Raw genomic sequence first — 23,049 nt, 5'->3', positions numbered from 1 at the left:
GCAGCGCAGCACCGGTGTTGTGGGGCGGGGCGGAGGGTGCCCCGCCCCGGGCGGCCCGCCGGGCCCTAGCGCCGCCGCCGCCATTTTGTGACCGGCTTTCCACGGAATTCCCGCTTTGCCTGTCCCGAGGGGACCTCGGGAGCTCGTTCTGCGGGAAGCTGCGGGTGAACCAGGCGTTTGCAGCTGAGGGCCGTGTCCTCACGCCTGCCTGCAAGCGTGCACAGTTAAAGTGAGCTGAGGTACGGCTGTTATTAGCTGCCTCTGACCACAGTTGCAAAACCATAATATAACTCAGGTTTAGGATTTTGTTCGTGCTGACGAACTGGGGCAGTGCTCACCTCATTCTCGTTTTTGTTCTTGGTTTATTTTTCCGCCCAAAGCTGTTCCTTCCGCAGTTCTTTTATCCACTTGAAATATTTTGAAATGTGTCAAACTCAAGAGGGACTCAACTGAAATTGCAAGTTTATTGTAAATCAATAGATTTATAACATAAAGTCGGTATTTGCAAAAAAAAGCCAGATACACTGAAAATAGTGTTATTTTCACAGACTGAGGGAAGGGACAGGAGCAAACAGCATTAAAGCAGCCACATATCTGTATGTCTATGGTAGTGCTCTACTCAGTCATACAGACCTATGCTTGCAGAAAACACCTGTTTTTAAAAAGTATCAAGTGTCTGTGTCAGGTTGGAAACCTTGTAGCTGCAGAAGAAAAACAAAGGGCAGTTATGTTAGTGAATATTACCACATTTTCTCTTACTTGTGTCTGCTTGCATAAGAGACTGACAGGAGGTACAAACATGCAGGCTGGAAAGTCCCATCAATAGTCTGGGCTGAACAGACTCAGGTACTGAAAAGCGGTGTCACCTTTTGCTGTGGGACGAGGGCTCAAGGCCGGGCTCTGCCACCTTTCCTCACTGTGGTAGAAGTTGTCACCAGATGTTGTCAGACTATGTTTGCTGGTGTCCTGAGGAACAATGGGTCTCTCAGCCTCATTTGGAGGTGCAGTGTTACCTACTATTATTAAGTCCTGAATTACACTGCCTAGGGCATCCTGGAAATATCTCAGTGCTCTGAAGGTCAATATTAAATTAATGATTAAAGTGAGAGAGGCGCAAATGGAAGGTCAGTGTTTAATCTTCTGGAACTTCTCTGCTCAAAGCTATGTAATGTTTTGTCTTCCAGGGGTTTCCAGTGCATGGCACTAAGTCAAGAATGGTTTAGGATACTTGATTTTAATTTTTTTTTCTTTAATTTCAAATGGAAAAAGGAAAATGCCATTAAGTATGTGGGCTAAATGAAAGAGAATACAAAAGTACTCCTTGGTACTGATAATAGACTAGGGCAGAGGCTTAGTTTGATAGTAACTAAAGCAATAATGTTCAAGAGCATAAAATATGAGGTCTAAGAAGTGGGAAAGAAAGGAAAAAATACTTAAAGGAGAAATAATACTGCTAACAGTAAATAAATCAAAATGTTTTTTTCTCTCTGGTGTGGAAGTGAATAGGTTCTCCGAGAGCCTATTGTCTAGTTTTTGGGATGTTGTGAGACTAAACGATAAACATATGCTTATATGGAGTTATTTTACTACTTGCTTCATTAATTCACATTAATCACAGAAATGGAAATATTAATTAGAACTAGAGATAAAACCCTGACAAGATTTTTTTCCTGTCTCAAGAAAGATTTAGTATTAGCAAATACAATTTTTCTGATTTTTTTTTCTGTTCTTTTATGTAAAATAGTGATCTCTTACAGTTAGTGTATTGTATATAGCTTCAATTTGTATTTAAAATTGATTTATACAGCTTTCAAAGTTAGTCGTCGTCTTCCTTAATAATCTTCAGCATCACCAGCACAGATGGCAAGTAAAGCACTCTCATAATGCCCTGAAGCAAAATGCTGCAAGAAAAAAAAAAAAAATCAACATTTCTGTGACTCCGTTTTCTTAATTTTTCTTCTCTTAATGTGTGACAGTAACTAGACTAATGTTGTAAGGTTTTGTAAAGTTTTACAGTGTTTTCATTAGGATTCTAGGTAATTTCCTTGGGCTTTGATTGCTTGGGCACCTAGAAACAATGTAGCTTTGAAAGGTTGGATCAAACCTGTTTAATACCAAAGCATTAAGTTCAATAGCAAAAAATCATGAGCGATTTCTTACAGTTACTGCACATCTTGCAGTTGGATTATAGCAACAAAAAAAAAGGTAAAGTGTCTTAGCAACAATCGTTTCTGTACAATTTGTGTCAGAGTTTTGTTTTAAGATACAGAGCAAGAGTGCAAGAGGAATAGTTTTTCTGAAGGTTGATACTATCCAAGCACATGGATAAAACAAGATTTTAATCTCAATTTTGTGTGAAGATGGTATCAGCCTAACCTTGCAGGACAGTGTGAAAGAAGATGGTATCAATTAGTGCAGAAACTATTCACACAAACTGGTCCTCAGCATATGCTCTCCCACCCTGCTTATATGCTCCTCTTACTATTGGGGAGGGACAAAATCACACAGAATGAGAGTGAGTTGAGAATTCACTGCTCGCTTACTGAAGTCAGCCTGAGGCACTGGACAGATAGCTATTGTGTTTATACATTGAGATTAACCTTCTGTATTTTTCTGGTAAGGCTTAGCACAGTCTGTGTGATCCTAGTGGTGAATATATGCAAAAGTGTGTAAAAACTTACTTTAATGTCATGAAAGAGTGATTTCCCATATCTCTCTTTGTATCGCTGTCGTATATTCATCAAGTCAATCTCACTCCTGGCAATGAGGATCCTTATAACTGTTTTATTATGAAACCCGAAGTCCTACAAATAAAAGAAGATCAGAGGAAACGTGTCAGTAGGACAACATGTGTTTGCCTATCTGTATATGTTCATATTAATGTTTAATATATAAGCCAAATAATTGGGCTACCCATAAAGATATCCTAGATTTTAAAGGAGTCTAAGTGTTCAAAAGTTTTATCCTACAGAGTTTTCACATGCTCAAATAATATAATTAATGTTACTGAATGACAAAGAGTCCCCAAATATCAGTGTTTAACCATGCACGGAAACTTCTGACAAGAAAAACCTGATGAACTTCTGCCAGGAGTCTTAGATATTCAGTTTGTAGGTAGCTGTTGTGACTGTCATTGTGGAGCCCATCCAAATTATACTGAAACCAATAATATTATTTCACAACAACTGCTGCCAAATGTAAATACAGTGATATTTTAAACCATTTATTTGGAATTTATATAGCTTGTATTCAGCTGTGTTTTATTGTAACTGTTCCTAAATAAATTTTCATATTGTAATCGTGTGGAGAACGAGGACATCTAGTGGCAGTAAAAGTAATCAAAACAGATTTAGGGTTGAGACGACTGATGGCCAATTTAGATTGTTCAGAGCTAAATTGTAATTTTACCGACTAGCCATTGATATTGAAATCTTGTTCTCAAAAACCCAAGTAATGGGATATGTTAAAAAGCTACATATAGCATATTTGATATATATTTGATGGCTAGATTAAAATCTTTCTTATAAACCATTGTGGACTATGATTTCAAGCATTAGAATCCTGTGTGGGTTTACTTATATTGTATTATAAATGATAAATATAAAATTATAAAATTATAAAAAGCTTTTGGTATAATCTGGAAATAACTTGGCTGCAAAAACACTTAAATTCTCACATTTCTTTTGAGAATTGTGTGTTTTCATTAAAACACTTTGTGAAAACAGAGTAAAATATTAATTAAAACAAAATGCAAATGTTTATTCTTAATCATTAAAAACATTTCCTGCATCACATACATAATCTGAATATAATACAGAAGAAAACTATCTATGTGATATTTCTTAAAATTAAAAATGAGGTTTTAACTTGAAAAGCAGTCTTCATACAGAACCACTGAGAAACATCACTTCCTGATAGCTGGTATTTCCTGGTACTTTTGGCAAACCTTTTTCACATCACGTGACAGAATCCTCTTTTGACCACTCAGACAGAACACTGCCTCTTCCTCTCAGCCCCTGGGATTTTCCTTGGTTCTTTGCTGCTACTGTTGCTGTTTTAGCTGCATCAGAGGACAGCAGTAGTGGCAGCATCTGGAAGTGTATACTAGGGCCCTGTTTAATGGTTCTGGCTTGAATCCTATCTTTGCCATTCCTGCTCTAAGATGGTATTTCACATTTTACCTGTGGCTGGTTTTTATGACCATCTTCTAAAGATTACACTTAAAAGATTAAACTTAAAAGATTACACTTTATTTTTATATAACCTAATGTCTCATTATTTTCATGAATGAATGAAAAACAAAAGAAAATGTCTTCAGTGACCTCTAGTAGGAAGAATTTGTAGGTGCTCCTTTGCGTTTACCCACATTTTTTTATTGGCCCTCATTTGTTCTAGTATGTTAGCACTTATGCACAAAGATAAAATATATGCATTGAGCCCCACAAGAAAATATGACCATTTGTTTTTACGTAACACTAATTTATGATTTAATTTTTAGTGATGCTTGCTAGATCTCTAGAGACCAAAATTGCATAGCAAGAAAAGTGCACATTGAGTTTTGCACAGCAGGGGGAGATACAGTCCATACCAAAGAAACGTTTTCAATTAAAAAAAAAAATCAACAACGTTACCAGACTGATATATTTTAAAGGAATCTAAATATTTAACCTTTTACTGTTACTCTTAAATCCTAACTGTTGCTTAGACACTACTACTTTGAAATTTATGTAGTTATCAACAGTTTTAAAACACCAATCACACCTCAAAGATTGAATGGACTGATTTGTAAGTACTTGTTTTAGAGTAGTCAAGCAAAGAAAAAAATAGGGAAGCTATTTTTAATGATATGTGAAGAAGAAAGATTACTTACATGAATTGCATTATAAAGCCTGTAAGCAAAGTAGGAAGGCTTGTCACGAACACAGAGAACTAGGAGAGAAGAATTGCAACAGGTAAACATAATATTATTATAAAATAATTTCTATTGGGTTTGAGCTCCTTGAAATATAAAGCTGGGATAGCACTGTCCATGAGTCAGCTTAAAATTAATCTACCACTTTTCACAAACATAACTATATTTAAAATTTAAAATCTCTGGTACTTATTTTGGGAGGATCCTCATTGCTGTTGCACTGAAGCGCTTATTAAGTATCTGTGAATATGCTCACATGACATCTTTGTAAAAAGATTATTATCCTTATTCTATAAATGGAAAACAAAGGCACATAAAACTTGGAACTCATTTATATACCACTGAAGTCCTGACAACATTGACAATTATTTAATATGTGTAGAACAAATTGGTAATGCAGTTATCATTGATCACACAAAATTTGTTCTCAAACAAAGAGCAGATACTAGTTCTGCTCAGTCAGAATCTAGTGCTGCATGTATACACTTTTATATTTACACAAACATGGAAAAGTAGTTCAAATATTATTCTCTAATTATCTGTGAAAATGTAATTACACAATATAGGAGAGTAAAGTAGATAAAAATATGAGAAAAATAATATTCTTGATGCACCAGAGATACCATACTAGATTTAAGAGATTACTGCTAGTATAAAATAATATTTTTACATTACCTATTGCCACCAGTAATTCTTGAAAGTATCCATCATAACATTCATTAATAGCATCTACTATGTCTTGCCCAGAGATATTTTGGAACTCCTGGAAAACTTGGGGAAGAAAAAAATCCTGCTTTATTCTAGTTCATTAATAATGATTAACTTGCTTTTTTTTTTTCTCCTGCTTCCCCCCAGTACTATAATTATTGAGATTATATTTTTCCCCCCTATTTATTCTCAGTGTTTCATTATGTTTATATCCCCCAGGTAAGGCCATCTAAATGAGTAGCCTGACACCTGGCTTTCAGGACATTCTCCCTCTGGGTTCTCCAGTATACAGTGTAAAATGAATGCACACCAAAGCCTCTGTTTCAGTGGAAGCTTTAATAAATTCTCTATCTAGCAAGCTTGTTTACAGAACTTGTAAGAATGTCATGTCAATAAGACAACTTCCTTGCTCAGCTTGGCTAAAACTGGCCAGAGATTCACAGATTGTGACAAGAAGCCATGGCATGACATGTGTAACACGTCAGTGTCCAGACATGGACACTCTCTTGATATTGCAGGTATCCAGACTTACACACACAAATATATAAGGCATGCTTGCTCCTTTAGGGAAAGAAGAAAATTTTCAATTCACTGCTTACTACAAAATTCACAGAGGACTACATTACAGGCAGAGCCCTCAAATCTCTGCTACAGAAAGAGAGCAGAGCAAAAGCAGGTGTGTTACATTATGTTAATCCTATCATCACCCGCCTTACAGAAGTCATGATAGAGGAATTAATTTGTGGATCCATGACAGCAAAGTAGTTCTAAGCTACCATTAGAAGTTGGCATAAGAAATACAGCTGGTCACAGTGATAAACTTGTCACCAAACAGACTGGGTTTTTTTTCTGCTGCAGAGCAAAAGATGTCTCAAACAGATCAACAGGTTTCTTTTCTCCAGTGGAAGATCATAGAATCATAGAATCTTTAAGGTTGGAAAAGCCCTCCAAGATAATCAAGTCCAACCATCAACCTAATACCACCATGCCTACTAAACCATGTCCTGGAGTGCCATGTCTACACATTCTTTGAACACCTCCAGAGATGGTGGCTTCCTCTGGCAGCCTGTTCCAGTGCCTGACTACCCTTTCAGTAAAGAAGTGTTTCCTAATATCCAACCTAAACCTCCTCCTCCTGCAACGTGAGGCCATTTCCTCTTGTCCTATCAGAAGTTATCTGGGAGAAGAGACCTGCCTCCCTACAACCTCCTTTCAGATAGTTGTAGAAAGCAATGAGGTCTCCCCTCAACCTCTTCTCTAGACTAAACAATCCCAGTTCCCTCAGCTGCTCCTCATAAGACTTGTTCTCCAGACTCCTCACCAGCTTTGTAGCCCTTCTCTGGATGAGCTCCAGCAACTCAACGTCCTTCTTGTACTGAGGGGCCCAAAACTGCACACAGTATTTGAGAAGCGGCCTCACCAATACTGAGTACAGGGGCACAATCACTTCCCTACTCCTGCTGGCCACACTGTTCCTGATGCAAGCTAGTATGCTGTTGGCCTTCTGATGAAGGTCTGGATGATGTCACATAATTTTCTTACAATCTGTAATTATGTCTGATTATCTATTTTAATTAAGAATATCCCATTAAGTTTCTGTGTGTATGTTCATTATGAGAGCACAGATATGGGCCCTGAAGTGCTCCCATCAAAAACTTCTTTGAAACTTCTGTGGAAAAGTTTCAACACAGCAAAGGGGTTTCCACTTATAGCAAAGAGTTACTTAAGAAAAATTAAGAAAACAGTTCAGAAAAATCTGCCTTATCCTGCTGTGCTGTGTGTAAACTCAGTACAGCCACAGCCTACGCCTTTCTTTGGTCATGCGTTCTTCTCAATGAATAGGCATCCTGTTGTCTGTCTGTTCTATCTACAGCTGTATGTAGTCATCAGGCAAAGTTCAGTTTTGCATTACTTCCAAAATCCCATTAACATCAGTGGGAATCTGAAAGCTTCAACAGTTCACACTTAGTTTTCAGACTAATAACCTGCTGCACACTGAGCTTCTTCATATGTAAACCATGGTTTTATTAGCAAGTCAGATTTTTCCTTTCCACTCTGTGTTCAAACAGCTGAACTGCTGAATTACCCATCCACAACTGCTGGTAGCTCTTGTTGCAGAGAATCATTTGCAGCATGTTTTTGTGTTCGCCTGTTTTCTGCTGACATGCTTCCCATAGGATCTAATATAACAGAAAAAGGAAAAAAATGCAAAAGATTTTAATTAAGTCCTAAATCACTTTTCAACATTTGTATTTGTTCTTTTTATGTTTGAGAAGCTCACACCTGACTATATTTACCATTGCATCCTGAGCAGCTGTAAAAGGATCTGCATATCCTTCCATCCTTGTTCCCTTGGGGAAAAAAAAAAAGATATGTTTTCTTCAAAAGTTAAATCTTAAAAGACTGTAGGAATATAAAGTTGTCTCTATATGAAACTATGTTTTATTTCTTGAGATAACACATATGGACTTTTAGATTGGATCGACGTATTCAATGACTGTATTTGCCACTGTAGAAAATATCTTCAAGTTGTCATGTTACGTCTTCATTTCCTCTAAGTCGAGGAACTCTGGAATGACAAATGGTCTTCTGAGAGGGAAAAATAGGGGAAGTGGATAAACCTATCCCATTTTTAGTCCCATTTTAAATAAGCTTTTACCTTACCACTAGCGTTCTACCACCATTTCCAGCATTATGGATGTTATATTGCTTACTATAACACGTAGCTATGAGGGGAAAACAAGGATAAGAGTTACATTTGCCATTCACTGATTACTTCTTATCGATATGTGTATTACCAGAAGAATCTTTTCTCTTTTTTCTCCTCCCTGCACAAACCGGAGGAGCAAGCACATCAAATAACGGAGATTTTGCTTGCTTATAGTAGTTGTCTAAAATGAAGATCCAAGACTAGGAAATTGTTTGACAACTTTGATATATAAACCACAGAAGAATACTTCTAGTTTTCCCATACATTTAATAGCTTTTCAGTTAGACAAATGAAGTTGATATGCTTTAGTAAACACACTATGATCTGAATTATGTAGTTAGAAAAAGAGGAAAGCACACAACTTTTGGAATTGCTTTTTTAACCGTAATTGTCTTGTAAGGTTACAAATCAGCCCTGGTTACAGAAGTCTTAACAATCTCAAGCTGCATGTAATTACTGCCTTAATGATACGTGTTTGAAGCAATTTACTTTAGTTTAAAATTTACCGTCATTTTACCCTATATGTGAAAAGGAGGATTAAAATTATGTATTGGCTGTCAACCTGTAGAATGACTGATTCGTAGCTCTTTAGTGTAAAAAATGTTAATCTGTATTTTAATTAAATTGTAAGAATTTGAAACAGTAAAGGGTGGAATTCCTAGTAATAAGATAAATTATTGAAGGAAATTATACTGGAATGACTGCATGAAGTTACATACACATGAAAACACAGAAAAAAGAGACAGACGCATGAACAATAAGTTAAACAGTAATCTACATGAGTCAAACGCCCACTTTCCCCAGTAACATTTAACAGTGACTACTCTTGGCAGAGTTTTGCTGGAGAATCCCACAGTATAGATGATTATTTTTTAAACTGTAGAAAATGATCCTATTTCAATTAATACCAAAAAAAAAGAGAGTTAGAAACAAAAGCTGTTTGTCTCGTACTAGAGTATTAGTTAGCTTGAATTTGTCACTCAGTTAATTTATTTAAGAAGGATTTACTGCTCCAGAACCTGTAACTTCTGATCTGCCTCATTGTGGACATGAAAACCATCAATACCACACTATAGCAATTGAATAGTTTGCTCTCCATGTGTGAAGCACATTGACTTCTGTCTGCAGTCAGACATGTGTGTCATGAGTCCCAAGATTTAACAGAAATCAAAGCAAAGGGTTTCTGAAAAAAACATTAAAGGATGCATTGGAGATGTTGCTATAGAATAATCTGTAAGTTGCGTGGTACTAGAACTACAAAGGATATATTCTAATGAAATATAACTGACTTTTAATATAAGATCATATCCAAACATGTATGATTCAACTAATAGTCTTCAGAAGTATACAGTATAACTGAGTAAAGTTGAAATTTCCTGCAACTATTCTTTATTTTGAGAAAAATGTTATTTTGACAAGTAAAATGTGTCTCTTGGTTTTAATAAAGGTGAGAAGTGATGTTGCTTAACCTATAGCTCTTCATTTTTAAGCAAGAAAGAGTTTTCATTACAGGGAAAAAAGTCAAACATTAGAAAAAATATTTCCTGTTTATAGCTTCTACATTTGAAACATCTGCTCTTTATCTCTGTACCTCATTGAAGCTTACTGCCATTTCAGATCTTAGTAAGAAACATTTTTCCCAGACACACATACATGAAAATACAGATATACCTTCTGTATGCTGTTATCTCCTGGCAGTCCTTTTGTCGTTATTTGTTACTCTGGTTTACAAAAGGTTATTAAAATAATCAGTGCAGTGACTACAATGGGAATGGGAACTCATGATCTGACAATAATCATAGAATCATAGAATGGTTTGGGTTGGAAGGGACTTTTAAAGGTCATCTAGTCCAACCCCCTGCCATGGGCAGGGACATCCCCAACTAGATCAGGTTGCTCAGAGCCTCATCCAACCTGGCCTTGAACATTTCCAGGGATGGGGCATCCACCACCTCTGTGGGCAACCCGTTCTGATGACCAGCTATGTAGGATAAAACTACAAATTGGTAAAACTGCAAGTTGGTGTGTGATAGTGACAGTTCGTTTTACTGCCCGCAGACATACTGTGATTTAGCATGTGCAGTAGCACAAAGAGCATAATATTTAAACCAAAGAACTGTTTAATACTTACTTTCATAATCAAATATGGATATATCTCAATTTTTACATAATGCCTATACTGAATTATAAACCATATATTCTAACAATAGAGAAAACAGAGCTTTAAAAAAGATAATCTCATTTGTACATGCAATTAGACTCCTTTTGAAATGAGACAGATTGCGCAGAGGGTTAGCAATTGAACATCCAGGGACTGGCTCAATAAAATAGTCTGTTAACCTTTGCCTCTGTCTGAAAGCTAAAGTCAAAGTAGAGGGAGGAATTCAAGTTCTCTTCCTCTTCTGCTCTTTCCCCTCTCTTGTTCAAAAGTGTAGTCCTATTGAACTAGCTTTAACCACAGTCACCTTAAAATTTAAGACTTCTCAAATAGAATCAAAAGTTTTTATGATTTTGTTTAGAAATGTAAGTTATACTACTTGTTTTTACAGTACCTGAGCAAGGTTCATGAGCGTATCTCTGAAGTGACCTGAAGTCTCAGAATCAATGTCTTGTTGAAGATCATTATTATATTCTAGGTTAAAACAAAAACATGTAGTCTAAATCACAAATGAACATGCTCTGAATAGTACTAATGAAAATTAGCAAACAAAGGATAAATAAATAGGGTGCTAATACATGTTCATTTGCTATGGTGATTATTCCACAGTAACTCATGCAGGTTCTACATGGACCTAGCCATTGGGCTGGCTGGTCTGCCTGGGCCCTGCTGAGGGACTCTGCCCTGCTGGGGACCCTCAGCCGCTGCCCTGGCTTGCCTGTCCACCCACCTGTGGGTGCAGCCCTACCACTGCTGCTGCTGTGTGGTGATGGGATACTTGGAAATGCCCCATCGAGGCAGGTGAGTGGAGTGTCCAGCTTGAGTAACCACTTCCTGAAGGAAAATGGCTTCTGTACATTTTTTTTTAGTAAAGTGTGCAAAAGTTTCTGAAAATCCCCAAATGTGGCTGCCAAGTATTTAAAATGTCATTGGCAGCAATACATCTTAAAAATACTAGGACATATTTTCAACTTTAAAGATTTTCCTTCGGCCTTTTGTATATAGTTATGGGAGAGGAGGGGGAAGGGAACCAGTTAGTGTTGAGAAGTCATTTTTGCAGTTCAGTTCCTTCATGTGTGCCAATGCATCCAGAGCACACATAGTACTACTACTGCTGTGCACTTGTGAAAACCATTACGCATTAAGTAGGCTTCTTTCATCTGGAAGATCTCCATATTTGATCTTGAGGCTAATATGTCAATTAGACATTTTTCTTCTGTATCTGCTCCCTGTGTGGAAAGAAGTAAATAGAAAAGTTGTTGTTAGTAGAAACCACAGCTTTTGGAAGAAAGCAATGCTGCACTTATCAGAAGTAATGAAAGAATAGCAGTCTCTACTGGAGCAATGCAGAGTACTTTTGCATAGTCTACCTGTTTAAATAGAAAATGACTTTAAAGTAATAGTAGAACCCTGTATTGCAAACATATTCCTACTTAATCTGAATTTCAGTGTGTATGTTAACAAGTGGACAATGAAGCAAGACTAGTGTCGGCAGAAACGCAATGGGAAGAATTTTATAGCTTTAGTAAGAATTTAGGATTTGCTGAAAGAAACCAGATGAGAAGATTGTGCACACATCCCCAGCATGTGTTCAGACAATCTGAAGTAAGTATAAGCACAAGTATTATGTTGTGCATCTATCTTGTTGGGTTTTTGAATTTTTTTTTTTGTTTATTTAGGAGTATTACTGTCTGTAATGTCTTCCACAGAACTTGTTATTTAAGGGAAGCATCATGGCCGTGCATGCAGTGCTACAAATCACTGTATTTTCCCACAGGTTTTGAATTAATTTTGTAAGCTTGAATTGACTTCAGGTACGCTGCATATGCTGTTATTGATATGCAGATGTATAGTGTTGATGAGTATTCTGCAGCTGGGCTAATGGGAGAACATGACATCGAGCCTAAGCCTGGAGACACATGTGGCTTATTTTTTTCTACTTTGGCCATATGAATCTCAATCAAGATAGAATAAGAAAGTTTAACTTTGAGCCACATTTAGAAAAAAAATACAACTTTGGCAACTTTTTTTACATCAGGGCCTTACATTTCCCTGTATAAATATTTCTTCAATTACTGAGTTTACCATGGGTGTTAAATCAGTATTTGTTACATGACTAAGATATTGTTTATGCTGGTTTTAGTATACCAGTGAATAAACTTCATATAGCACTGTATTTCTGATGACCTAGTGTATTATGTAGTATTACACTATTCCAGTGTACTGACTTTCAGCAGTTTATCAACCATTTAAATGTCAAAAAAATAAATTTAACATATGTTCAGTACTGTAATTAGTGGCTGCAACTCTAAGCAATTCTGAATTAGACAAGTACCTTCAAGGCATGCCAGAGCTCATGGGCATCATAGGAGGCAGGTGGATACATCAAGCCAACCATGACTTCTTTGAAGTGATGAGAGAGATTCTCTTTTAAGTCTGTTATCAGATCCTTGAAAAGAAAAATAAATGCATAGACAGAATTATTTCAATAGGCACACTTTATGAAGACAGCTTAAAAAACATATTAGTGGTTTTCTCTGTAAATGAATAAAGATGAACTGTTAATGATGAATTCTGGCTAAACTTAAGTAAGAAAAATATTCTTTTAAATAGTACCTCTTTCTTCTGATAGTATGGGTGAGACGGCAATAGACACACAAGCAAGCAGACCACATAGGATTGTGTATTTTTGGTTCATCAGAATACAGAAGAGAATTTAGGGATTTAAATGCAACTACTATTTAAAGACTTGGAAACCTGAATAACATGGCAGAGCATCTGCAGCTTCCCTTGGCATATTCCCTATGAGAATCTGTGGGAGCTAAGCATCTTTGGAAGTCAAATCTCATAGAACACAGGTGATTTCCTGTGCTTTTTTCAGTGTTGCTATGCGAATAATTTAAAAAGTCATCCATATTGCTCCTAGTACATAAAAATATCTGCTTTGGATTACTGAAAGGTTATGTTCTTCAATTTCTGTATATATTACATTCAAACTGAGTTCACTGTTTCTGACAGATGCTGGATTAATAAAAAAGAACCTCCCCTCTTCCCCCGCATGTGTCTCAGTACTGGCTTGCCAGGTAGCTGACTAATGCATGAGAGTTTCCTCCCCACGCTCTCCCAGTAGCATCCTTCAAAACACCGTGAATGCCAAAAGCTTGATAGTTATACTATTGCTGTTTCTGTTTAAGAGGATACTTGTGCACTCATTTTATTTTTTTTTATTTCTGTACAACACTGGGCAGCTGTTAGATATGTTCTGACATAAGCCTAAATTTAAAGGAGTACCAGAAATTATTCCAATGATATAAACTGGTCTTTTCTCCGAGATGCATCTTTTTCGGGTTTGTGCTTTGGTTTTGATACCTATCTGAATATAATTAAATTAGTAGCTAGAGTAGCAATGAAGGAGAACACAAGCACGTTAAAAATTAAATTTATGAGGAAGAAACGTACGCAGTCTTCAGTGAATGCACATTAGATGCTTTTGACAACCACTAAATCACACATGGAATAGAAATTAATTCATTAAGACATTTAACTTCTGACAACATGCCTTTGGGAAAAATGGATTAATAATACAAATGGATACTAATTAAAAAATATTCCTGCAATCAGAACTAAGGGAAGTGAAGTATTGAAAAATAAGAACAGACATCTGTAAGTTGTCATTATTAACATTTCCTTATTTGTCTCTGCTATAAGAAATCCTTGAAGGCTAATTGTAAGAGTGAATCTTAAAGCTTGTCTCTATGTCTGAATCATGCAGTCAGTTCAAGATATATTTTCTTTTTTTTTATTTATTTCTCCTTCTAATACTTTACATTTGTCAAATGGATGGGCGTAGTGGCTACCATATTGAACAGACCGAACTTAAATTAAGAGGGTGGAGGACTGGACTGACAGGTTTGCCATGGACTAAACTGGGAAGTCTAAAACAGTTATTACCTAGCTGTTTGTCTTCTCTGTCCTGCAGTTTACCACTTATAAGCTGTAACTGCCGAATGGCACATTTGCCCATGCGGTATATTGATGAATACAGATTGCAGTCAGTGAAATGCTATCACTGATGTGTGCTAAAGTATCTTCTGAAGTGTACGCTGCAGCAATTCAGGGCAAGACACATCCTGTCTCGTTTGGCATTTCCTGCCCAAGACAGCAAAGTTTTGAGGGATAAATAAAATAAACTACATGAAGCACTAACCAGATTAGCTATTTCAGTATATCTACTATCACAGGCAAGACAAAAAAAAATCATAATTCCTTTTTCATCTCTGAACTAGACTAGAACTAATTTGTACTGACCTTCATTTTCAAATGACAAAATGTAGAACTAGTTGGGGTTTTTTTGAAAGCTATCATGAGTATCTTGCTATCTGGAGCTATCAAGTATACCCAGTGCTTTACAGATTCATTTAAATTAAAATTGTGGATGTATAGCCAAGATTGGGTCCATGAGTTTCAGAATATAAAAACAGTTTGCTTGTGAGTAACAACACAAAATCAATCCGCTACACTGATTAAATCCAGCCCTTCTCTTTCCTCCAATTCTAGGAAAGTAAGGGGGTTGTGTTGGTTTTCTGTAGCGGCGGGGGGGACGGAGGTGTTACAGTGGCAACTTCTGCAAGAAGCTGCTGGAAGTTTCCCCTTTGTCTGGTGGACTTGGCAGGGTCTAGGGCAGGCTTGGCACTGGCCAGGGCTGATCCAATTGGTGACAGTGATAATGCTTCTGTGATAATGTATTTAAGAGGGGAAAATAAAATAATTAATAAGAAGTGAAGAAGCAGAAGCAGGGGTAGAGAGGAGGAGGCGTGAGCCTTGTGGGCCTTGCAGCCCTCACTCTCTGGCCTCTCATCGGGCAGCCATCTGGGCCTAACTTGGCCTGGCTGAGAGAAGAGAAGAGAGGAGATGTGAAGAGAACCTGAGAGGCATCTGCCTGAGCCTGCTTGTTAGGAATTTCTTGTGAGAGGAACGGCTGCAGACACCAAGGTCAGTGAAGAAGGAGGGGGAGGAGTAAAGTTGCCCCTGATAAGATTCCCTGCAGCCCGTGATGCAGCCCATGGTGAGGCAGGCTGTCCCCCTGCAGCCCAGGGAGGCCCGCAGAGGAGCAGAGATCCACCTGCAGCCTGTGGAGGACCCCACGCTGGGGCAGGTGGGTGCCTGAAGGAGGCTGTGGCCTGTGGAAGGCCTGCACTGGGGCAGCTGGTTCTTAGGAATCCCTTAGGGGACAGCACCCCATGGAAAAGGACCCCATGCTGGAGCAGTTTGTGAAGGACAGTAGCCCATGGGAGAGACCCCACGCTGGAGCAGGGAAAGAATGTGAGGAGGAAGAAGTGGCAGAAGATGACCACAACCCCCATTCTCTATCCCTCCTGTGCCGCTCAGGAGAGGGAAGGAGGTAGAGATAATTTGAAATTAATTTGAGCCTGGGAAGAGGAGAGAGGTGGGGGAAATTGTCTTTGTTCTCTCTTATTATCCTACTTTGGTTTTATTAATAATAAATTGAAATAGTTTTTCCCAAGTTGAGTCTGTTTTGCCCGTAATGATAACTTGAATGACCTCTCCCTGTTCTTATCTCAAACCTCAGGCTTTTTGTTATATTATCTCTTCCCCATTCCCTCAGAGGGTGGGGAGAGTGAGTGAGAGGCTGCGTAGCTTGGTCCCGAGCAGGGCTAAACTACAACCGGGGTGTTTCAGCATATTTAGAGGTCAACGGTTGTGAGGTATTTTGGTCTACAGGTGGCACAAAGGCTATCTCTGGAAAACTGCTCGGTTACCCAAAGAAGAAAATAAACTGTTCTACTGGTTGGCAGACTGGTGGTGTAGCAGACTACCAAATTAGCAATTAATGTGGAGTTTTTGAATGAACCATTTCTAGTTAATTTTAATTAAGGCTGATGGCTGTGTGGTAGGATTTCTGCAAACTCACCGTCCTTATCCAGACTGATTGATTCAATGGCAAGCATACACTGAGCTTCAAGGTGTTTTCCAGTGACCTGTTACTTTTTCATGCTTCAGGATAAGAAGAAAACTGGATTTGTTTAAAATGTTTGGCTGGCTTCTATTAGGGGAAGGGCACAACTGGTCAGTTTATTCACAGCAGTTTTCTATAGCTTTCCAATAGTATCTCATTTCATCACTAGATTTCACAGGGATTTTACAAAAAGTGTTGCTATTATTTTTGCCCTTATATAGCTGGAGTAACAGGAAGATGCAGGCGTTGCAACTTTCCCAAAGTCATTTGGTTAGCAATAGTAGATCTGAAATAGAATAAGGATATCTATCTCTGTGCATGTTTAAGAAGTCCTGTAACAAAACCTACCTTGTTATATACAGTAAATACGGATAAAAATAATTTGAAAAAACCCCCAACTTTTTATGTCTTAAAATTTTTGAAGAACCTTTCAAAGAATCATAAATTTAACATTAGGCAGCTCAAATGAATATTGTGCTTATTGTATGGATGGGATTACATAGTACGAGGTCTGACAATGTCAGTGCTTGAGATGAGAACATTAATCAGTGTGTGAGTAAGATAGAACTGCCTGTATTTGTTGGTATGGTGTTTTTCTTTCGTGTTTCGACCCAAATACAGTACTATTTTATTATGTATACCAAAAACTTGAAAAAAGTAATGCAGAAATCTCCAGAAGTACTTAGAGGAAGAAGTAAGTCTGCCTGGAAATTCTGATTGGGTCAATAGAGGAGGAGAATGAACTATAGAAGAAGAAACTTTTCATGTCCCTTTTCTTTAGCTTTGTGCAGGGCAAATATACTTCCACTGCTATATGACTGGCCATTTGAGACTGTCAGAGATATCAATAGTTACATGAGCAAAGTTGTGTGCCAATCTGTTGGTGCCAGTCAGCTGTCTGCCAGGCTTTTGGTTCCAGTGACTGACCTGAGGAGGGAGGTCTGCACTGGAGACAGGAGAGACAGAAGTACTGAAAGTACAAAATGGCTCTGTCATACCCTGCCATACATATCTCTGTACGCTTCAGCAATCATAAGCCGCTGTGAATTGCAACGCTGCGTTAGGATATCAATCAGCACATCTTTTTCACAACCTGTAAAGGAAACAAGACACAGACTCTAAATTAACGAAGTGTTGTTATTCACTTACATTTGTGATTGTTCATGTTTTGTTCAAGAACATTAATCTAATTCCTTGAAAAAAATAGAGCAACAGATTCATATCCCACTGTTTTTTTTACCAATATCAATTATATTTACCATGCTTATGTACCTTTCATTTGCTGGTGTAATACCAGCAAAAAATGAAGTAGTCTGTTATTATCAGATGCATCACCATCTCCCTTTAGCTCAATGGATTTGAAAGCATCAATAAAACAGATAGAGGCTTTCAGCTATTCAGAACTAGACACATTAGCAGAATTTGTGGCTGAGCTTGGGAAGTCATACTTGTATGCCCTGTTGATGTCGATTAAATTGTCATTTCAGGATTAGGAATCCCTTTTATGGGGATGACAAATTATGGTCAGAGCATTTGTTGAAAAGCTGAAGATAGATTTTTTTTTTTCCAGAGGAACTATATAAAATATGTTATGAAATTTAAAAAAAAAATAATATTTTAACCAATTTCCAAGGGCATTTTGTTGAAGGTTACCTGTGATCTTTTGCTTGATGGCTAAAGCATACTGCTAAACTTCTATAATGTATCAGTATTAACTGCTTGTGAGAAAGAAGATAATGATTAACATATTCTGAAAATTATTTTATAATTTTAATTTTTTTTTTTACCCATCCCAAAAGTTGATTCCTGGTAAGTTCAGATGGCTGAGCATTTTAATGACATTCCAGCATAAATGTATTTCCAAGTGTAAATCAGTTGACTTTATCACGCTTGCAGCAGAGATGAGTTAGGTTGCAAAGCATGAGATCAGCTGGCATCTGAATGGAGTAGGGTAGTCTCTCAAGTTTCTACCAGTCGCTGTTATATAGACACATATATATCTACACATATGTTACAGATACACATTTTTTTCTATTACAGCTTATTGGGCAGATTTTATCATATAATCTATAACTGACCAGTTGCATTTTGGCACAAATGTAAATGGACACCAAATACATTTTTTTTTTTTAAAGTTGGGAGAGGAAGTCTGTATTTGCTCATTATACACCAGGTTTAGTTCTCTTTCTTTTGGATCATCTGGCCACAGTTACATCAACTTTTTAGCATGACACTGATTTAACATCAGCCTGATTCATTTCCGTCAAATTCACAAAATGGAAGTATTACTGAAATTCTGTGTGTAAGGATTTCTTTTTACTTTTCAGAAAATGATTATCAGTAGGAATCTGTACAGCTTGAATAGTCTCTACAGTAAAAACTAAGAAAGATTCAGGAAATCATTAAAAACCTAAATAACTTTATTCATTTGCATAATACTACTGGTATCATTGGGACAACATATGTGACTGAACCTCTTCACAAGAATAAATCTGTGGGCGTGATGTGGGGTCCGGGTTCAGTGCCTGTAAAGGCTATGGAGAATTAAACTCCTCTGAAGCTGAGCTTTTTATTTTGCCAATTATCCTTGAAAATAGAATTTTGTTCCATGTACTTTAACAGATAAATTAAAAGTAAGATTAATGCACTTGTATTTACAGTATTAAATGAAGAGAATCATCTCTGCATTGTTGTGTCAGCAACATTGCATTAAAAGTACTTTTTAAAGTTTAGCAAAATATTTACAACTTTTCATTTGTAGCCAACTTAATAAAAATGATACTTCAGATTTTCCTTGATCAATAATACCCATCATGGTTCATTTGACTGAGTCCTCACATTTCCATTAAAGAAACTGAAAACAGAATGCAAGGTTTGGTGCTGTACAGCCTTGAGAAAAGCCCAAGGGGCATAAATATTCTGAATCAGTAAACAATTTCAATGTGAGAAAAATGTTTCAGATAGATAGTAAAAAATTTAAAATCAATATTCTGACCCTCAGCAAGACCAACAATGTTCCACAGGAAAACAGAATAATCTGAACAGAGAAACATGCTTTGGTAGACAAATATTTTTTTTTGCCCTGGTCTGGTTTCAGCTGGGATAGAGCTAATTTTCTTCCAGTAGCTGGTATAGTGCTGTGTTTTAGGTTTAGGATGAGAATAATGTTGAGATGATGTTTTAGCTGTTGTTGAGCAGTGCTTACACTAAGTCAAGGAGTTTTCAGCTTCTCATACTGCCCTGCCAGCCAGGAGGCTGGGGGTGCACAAGAAGCTGGGAGGGGCCACAGCCAAGACAGCTGACCCAAACTGGCCAAAGGGATATTTCATACCATATGACGTCATGCCCGGCATATAAACTGAGGGGAATTGGCTTGGGGGGAGGCGATTGCTGCTTGGGGACTGGCTGGGCGTCGGTCGGTGGGTGGTGAGTGATTGCATCACTTGTTTTTCTTGGGTTTTATTTCTCTTTTTGTTGCTTTCCTTGACATTACTTTATTATTATTATTGTTATCATCATCATTATATTTTATATTCTTTCAATCATTAAACTGTTCTTATCTCAACCCATGAGTTTTCTTACTTTTACCCTTCTGATGATTCTCTCTGTCATGCCACTGGGGAGCTGGGCTGGGGTGGGGTGGGGGATGGTGAGTGAGTGGCTGCATGGTAGTTAGTTGCTGACTGCAGTTAAACCAGATATGTCCATAGACTGAAAGCAAAAATTGCTCCCAAGTGAAAGGTAATAAATTCTTTAAAATTTCTACTCAATTTATTTTTATTTCTTTATGACTGATATGACTGACTTGATGACTGACTTGATGACGGTGGACAAGGGACGAGCAACGGACTTGTGCAAGGCATTTGACATGGTCCCGCATGACATCCTTCTCTCTAAACTGGAGAGACATGGGTTTGATGGACGGACCACTCGGTGGATAAGGAGGTGGCCGGATGTCTGAACTCAGAGAGTGGTGGTCAATGGCTTGATGTCCAAGTGGAGACCGATCATGAGTGGTGTCCCTCAGGGGTCTGTGTTGGGACTGGCCCTGTTCAACATCTTTGTCAGTGACACAAACAGTGGGATAGAGTGCACCCTGAGCAAGTTCGCTGACAACACCAAGTTGTGTGGTGCTGTCGACATGCTGGAGCGGAGGGATGCCATCCAGAGGGACCTTGCAGGCTGGAGAGGTGGGCCCGTGCCAACCTCATGAAGTTCAACCAGGCCAAGTGCAAGGTCCTGCATGTGGGTCGTGGCAATCCCAGGCACAAATACAGGCTGGGCGGAGAATGGATTGAGAGCAGCCATGAGGAGAAGGACTTGGGAGTGCTGGTGGACGAGAAGCTCAACATGAGCAGGCAGTGTGCCCTTGCGGCCCAGAAGGCCAACCGCATCCTGGGCTGCATCAAGAGGAGCGTGGCCAGCAGGTCGAGGGAGGTGATTCTCCCCCTCTACTCTGCCCTGGTGAGACCCCATCTGGAGTACTGTGTCCAGTTCTGGAGCCCCCAACATAAGAAGGACATGGACCAGTTGGAGAAGGTCCAGAGGAGTGCCACGAAGATGATCAGAGGGCTGAAGCACCTTTCCTATGAGGACAGGCTGAGAGGGTTGGGGCTGTTCAGCCTGGAGAAGAGGAGGCTCCGGGGAGACCTTATAGTGGCCTTCCAGTACCTCAAGGGGGCCTACAGGAAAGCTGGGGAGAGTCTCTTCAGTAGGGCCTGTTGTGACAGGACTAGGGGTAATGGTTTTAAGATAGAGGGAGGTAGATTTAGATTGGATATTAGGAAAAAATTTTTTACAATGAAGGTTGTAGAACACTGGAACAGGTTGCCCAGAGAGGTGGTGGATGCCCCATCCCTGGAAACATTTAAGGCCAGGTTGGATGGGGCTCTGAGCAACCTGATCTAGTCAGGGATGTCCCTGCTCCTTGCAGGGGGGTTGGACGAGATGACCTTTGAAGGTCCCTTCCAACCCTAACCATTCTATGATTCTATGATATTTTAAAAGACTTAACAGTTCCTGGTAATATTTAATTGTTGAAGTTACAATTAAAAACCTTTCCTTTGTTGTCCTTCACTGTAGTGAGGTAACACAGAATTCAGTTTTCTTTTTTTTTTCCCTTGAGGAAAGCATTCATTACTGTAAGTGTTGGTATAGATTTTAGATTTTTCTTAATCACCTCTTAGTTCCTGTAAATGCAAATATATGATTTATTTGGACATCACCAGTGTGTCTCATTGTGATACCTTGAAGAATCAACAGATATGTGGTGATACTTTTAATTTTATGAGTTTTTATTTTGCCTAATGCTTGTTATTTTATGAGAGCTTCCTGAAAAAAAAAAAAGATGTGTTAGAATCAGTAAAGATACTCACTAATTCCCTGTAGGGCTCCTCCTAGCAACTGGGCATCCATAATGGGGTTAAAATTCGGAGCAGGAAAAATCGTTCCTTGTATCTGCTAAAGGAGAAAGCAGCCTTTAATTGAGATGTTTTACATCTATGACACTGCATATATAATTCTGTTGAAAATTAACAATCACAACATTAAATTGTCCTTGCTTCATGCGGAACAGGATGCAAAGTTTTTAATTTATGAAACAGAACTTAAACTTGCAGTAAGCCCTAGGAGGACAGACCATATTTGAGGAAGTTGCCCCTAAAGTTAGACCTGAAAAAACCGAAAACAAAACAAAATTTTTTTTTTTTTTTTTTTTTGCATTAAAATGAAATCACATTTTTGGATGTATCTCTTTCCCACAATTTTTAAAAAAAAATTATTTTATCTTTCAAAGTTAATCCATTATATACCTGACAGTCTTCAATGTCTGTTTCTCATGGTATTTCTAATTTGGAAGGACTAGTGAGAAAATGATGAATGAGCTACATAGATTGCTTACGTGCCTAGTGATTTTTTAAAGAAATGATGTTACTGCTAAGTGTGAGATAGCTTTCTGATATACCATGTAGAAGGCAACACCATTTTTCTAGTTGCTTTGTAACTGATTAAATTACTGTCAGTTCATTCTCAGTGCTACTTTATTTCATGATTTTTCTTATTTTTTTAAGAAATCTGTGAATAATAAACAGACCCATACATATGTAGAAGGAAATAACAGGTTGAAAGCTGCTTAGCTCTGTCTCCTGGTTAACCTCTTTAGTTCCTCTGAGGATTCTACCTGCTTTTCCAGGTGTACCAAGTGTAAAGGTTATCTTTTATGATGATTCCTAGTCTCAGTCAATACATCTGATTAAAATGACACTGTTAACTTGAAATTTACATTTCAAGGAAAAATGGGGTATACTTTATAAATACAAATGGAGTATTTTTATGAACACTTCCTAGAATCAAAGGTTGCACTGATTACACTAATGAATTTGTTTGTTTGCTCGCTTTACATACATTTGAAAGACTTTTATGTGGTGTGCCGTGAGTAGTAATGACGTTCACATACAGATTTTGTGGCCACTGATCGCACTTCGTTTTAGCAAAGGAATTAAAAAGCACCAAGCAGGAAGTGGATATTTTAGATGAGAAGGAAGACATAATTTCTTGATATGTTTGATCATTACTTTAGACACACC

At 37.9% G+C, this 23,049-nt stretch overlaps 1 protein-coding gene across 1 annotated transcript; it reads right to left on the bottom strand.

Moving 5' to 3' along the window:
* Window positions 1-406: 406 nt before the first annotated feature.
* On the bottom strand, window positions 407-21,919 carry ANXA10 (annexin A10). The gene is made up of 11 exons (XM_086747704.1): window positions 21,841-21,919; window positions 17,464-17,558; window positions 12,824-12,937; window positions 11,627-11,717; window positions 10,883-10,962; window positions 7,918-7,971; window positions 7,707-7,800; window positions 5,588-5,683; window positions 4,871-4,929; window positions 2,682-2,804; window positions 407-1,901 (listed from the first exon to the last, which is right to left on the bottom strand). Exons 1-11 carry the CDS (start codon window positions 21,878-21,880, stop codon window positions 1,833-1,835), a joined length of 915 nt encoding a protein of 304 aa, XP_086603830.1. The 5' UTR covers window positions 21,881-21,919; the 3' UTR covers window positions 407-1,832.
* Between the last annotated feature and the right edge of the window lie 1,130 nt (window positions 21,920-23,049).

The sequence above is a fragment of the Chlamydotis macqueenii genome, chromosome 4 (assembly GCF_036417535.1).
Source record: "Chlamydotis macqueenii isolate bChlMac1 chromosome 4, bChlMac1.mat, whole genome shotgun sequence".
NCBI classification, from domain to species: domain Eukaryota; kingdom Metazoa; phylum Chordata; class Aves; order Otidiformes; family Otididae; genus Chlamydotis; species Chlamydotis macqueenii.
This window is presented reverse-complemented; position numbering and strand designations above follow the sequence as displayed.